At 38.4% G+C, this 2440-nt stretch overlaps 1 protein-coding gene across 1 annotated transcript in view; it reads right to left on the reverse strand.

Annotated features, from left to right (window-relative positions):
- Positions 1–988, reverse strand: part of LOC102192860 (hydroxysteroid 11-beta-dehydrogenase 1-like protein) — a 4605-nt gene extending 3617 nt beyond the window's left edge. The window contains exon 1 of the mRNA XM_005727120.1: positions 847–988. Coding sequence (XP_005727177.1) covers positions 847–928 — 82 coding nt within the window. The 5' untranslated portion in view covers positions 929–988. The remainder of the gene's footprint in view (positions 1–846) is intronic.
- Positions 989–2440: the final 1452 nt, after the last annotated feature.

Consider the following 2440-nt stretch of genomic DNA (forward strand, 5'->3'; position numbering starts at 1 on the left):
TTTGGTCCATGCAAATCAGAAAATTATGTTATATGAGTTTATTTATTATGTGTAATGACTTTACATGTTTCATTCGGATGAGCTTAAGTTTCACAGTCCTGACTGTATGGCAAACATTTGATACGGAAAATGCAAACTATAATATCTGGGAGTAGGTGACGAGGAGAATACAGGAATATATAATCCACAAATTCATTCACTTGGCTTGCTTTTGCTGTGTGTTTGGATCATTACTCATATGTAATGGGAACTTCTGTGCCATCAGTTTTGCAGCATTTAACTGAATCTGACAAGTGGTAGCAGAATTCCTCCTGCTATTTCTATCAGCAGTCTTAGATTCATGTTATTTCCTGTGAACCATTTGAATGCAAGTTCAACAGTTGAACGTCACTTCAGACCTGTTATCTGCTTAATTGATGCACACGTCAACGTACAGATGTTTATTAGAGATTACTTTTAAGCCTCAATCAAAATCAAAAGCAAGGTCATGAGTTAAAAGATAACTACTTCAGTTTTGGAAGGCACTGCACGTTTTTATTGTCCGCACAACTGTTTCAATCAGTCAAACATTAACTACAGAGTGCAATGATCTTTTACCTCGTATGAATCTTTTAACTTTAACGTCTAACCTAAGTAAATGTCATATGCAGACTCCTTTAAAATGCTTTCATACACTGTTTTCACGCCATTCATTCCATAAACAACACCCCAGCCTGTTGCAACCTGTAGCTCTAATAGCACCGTCTTTTATCAGCAGAACTGCTCTTTAGGTCATTGAACCAAAGTTTACAGATAAATATAGATTAATACTTGCTCTCAGTAACAATAAACATAATCGTACTTTACCTGCATCAAAATTGCTGGTCCATCTGATGGCCAGGAAAGCAACAAATATACAACTTAAAATAATCTTTATGAAAGCTTCCATTTTTAACAGCTGGCTGCTAGTTGTTTTGAAGTGTTGGGCTTTAGACAGTTCACGTTTGAGGACACAAACTGCCTTTTATGCAACCGCATTCCATTCATCCTCCTCCTGACGCTCTGTAAGGAGGCGTGTTTTCAAAAGTGGTGAACTTCAATAAGGCCCACCCTCAAATGCAAAGAGAAAGTGCTTTTTTATCAACACATTTCCTTACAGTAGCTTTAACTTTTTATTTAATAAACTGCACAGTGTTTGATTTAATTAGCAATAAATAAATCTAAAAAGATAAGACATCAAATGCCAGTTTTAGTCTGTCATGTTTAGCATCTACATGGATGTTAAAAAAAAAATCACCCACAATAATTATTTATCTGAGCTGAGCACTAAATCAGACAAAAAGCCTGAGAAATCAGACAGAAACTCTGTGTACAGCCCAGTTGGATGATAGATGATAACAAATGAGACTGGTTTTTGAGTTTTCCAGCTGGGGTGGACAAAGCTAAGCATCTGGCTTTCAAATGAATTCAAACTCAGTCTTGGTCTTTGATTTTGGTTTAATAATCTAGTGTGGAAAATTGCTGCCACACTGCACCCTCGGCCTGAGCTTCGAGGATTCTGACAATTAGTGTTGATTCGTTTAAACTAACATAATCATCCTGCTGTAAACAGGTTTCTGTCAGGCAGAGTAAATCAATTTGTTGATCAATTATTAGTTAACATACTAACAGGGACTCAGAAGGAATGAAAACTAGCTTTACAGGTATACATAGTTACTCAACAGTCACCACAGAGATGATGAGTCCCAGGGACGTCACTAGGTTTTAAGGACAGGGGGGGCTTAGCCCCCAAGAGATGCACACGATATGAACGAACGTAGTGAATGAGCACAAAATTTCACAAACAGAAAACAAGACTGAGAAATTGTTTTCCTACTTTTTTGGACAGATTAAACATCCTAGGCCACCAATAGATCTATTGTTTTATTTCAGTCTGTTTTATAATACAGTACAACAAGAAAACAGAAGAAATGTGTTTGCTGCATCAATAACAAGGAAAAAAAATGAAAATAAAAAAGTACATCATTTTTATGGCTGCAATCACCAGTCACTTGGTGGGTGGAAGCATCAAAGAATGACGTCTGTTTTTAAGAGTGGCAAATCGGTCAATCGGTCAATCACTCTGTTGTGACTCAGATGCTTTTTCATGTCTTTTTCAATAGACATGACTGCAAGACCGTGAAGTCTTTTCTGACCCATTATTTGACGCAGCCAGGAGTGCAGCCGACACAGTGCAGCCGACGCAGTGCAGCCGACGCAGTGCACTAAAGGACCTTTCGCACGAGCAGCTGCTGACAGGCACTGTTAGGGCAACTTGGATGGTTGCCTTCAGAGATGGAAACATGTCTGAATCAAGGAGGTTGTACACAGACAACATATTTTTGAGTGGACATCCAGCCTCTGTTTTCCGGGTAAGAAAGTTTCTGGCCACCAGAACCTCCTCTTTTTTCAGGTCAAGTCT

The sequence above is a fragment of the Pundamilia nyererei genome, unplaced genomic scaffold (assembly GCF_000239375.1).
Source record: "Pundamilia nyererei isolate P.nyererei 1_Seehausen unplaced genomic scaffold, PunNye1.0 scaffold00023, whole genome shotgun sequence".
Taxonomy (NCBI): Eukaryota; Metazoa; Chordata; class Actinopteri; order Cichliformes; family Cichlidae; genus Pundamilia; species Pundamilia nyererei.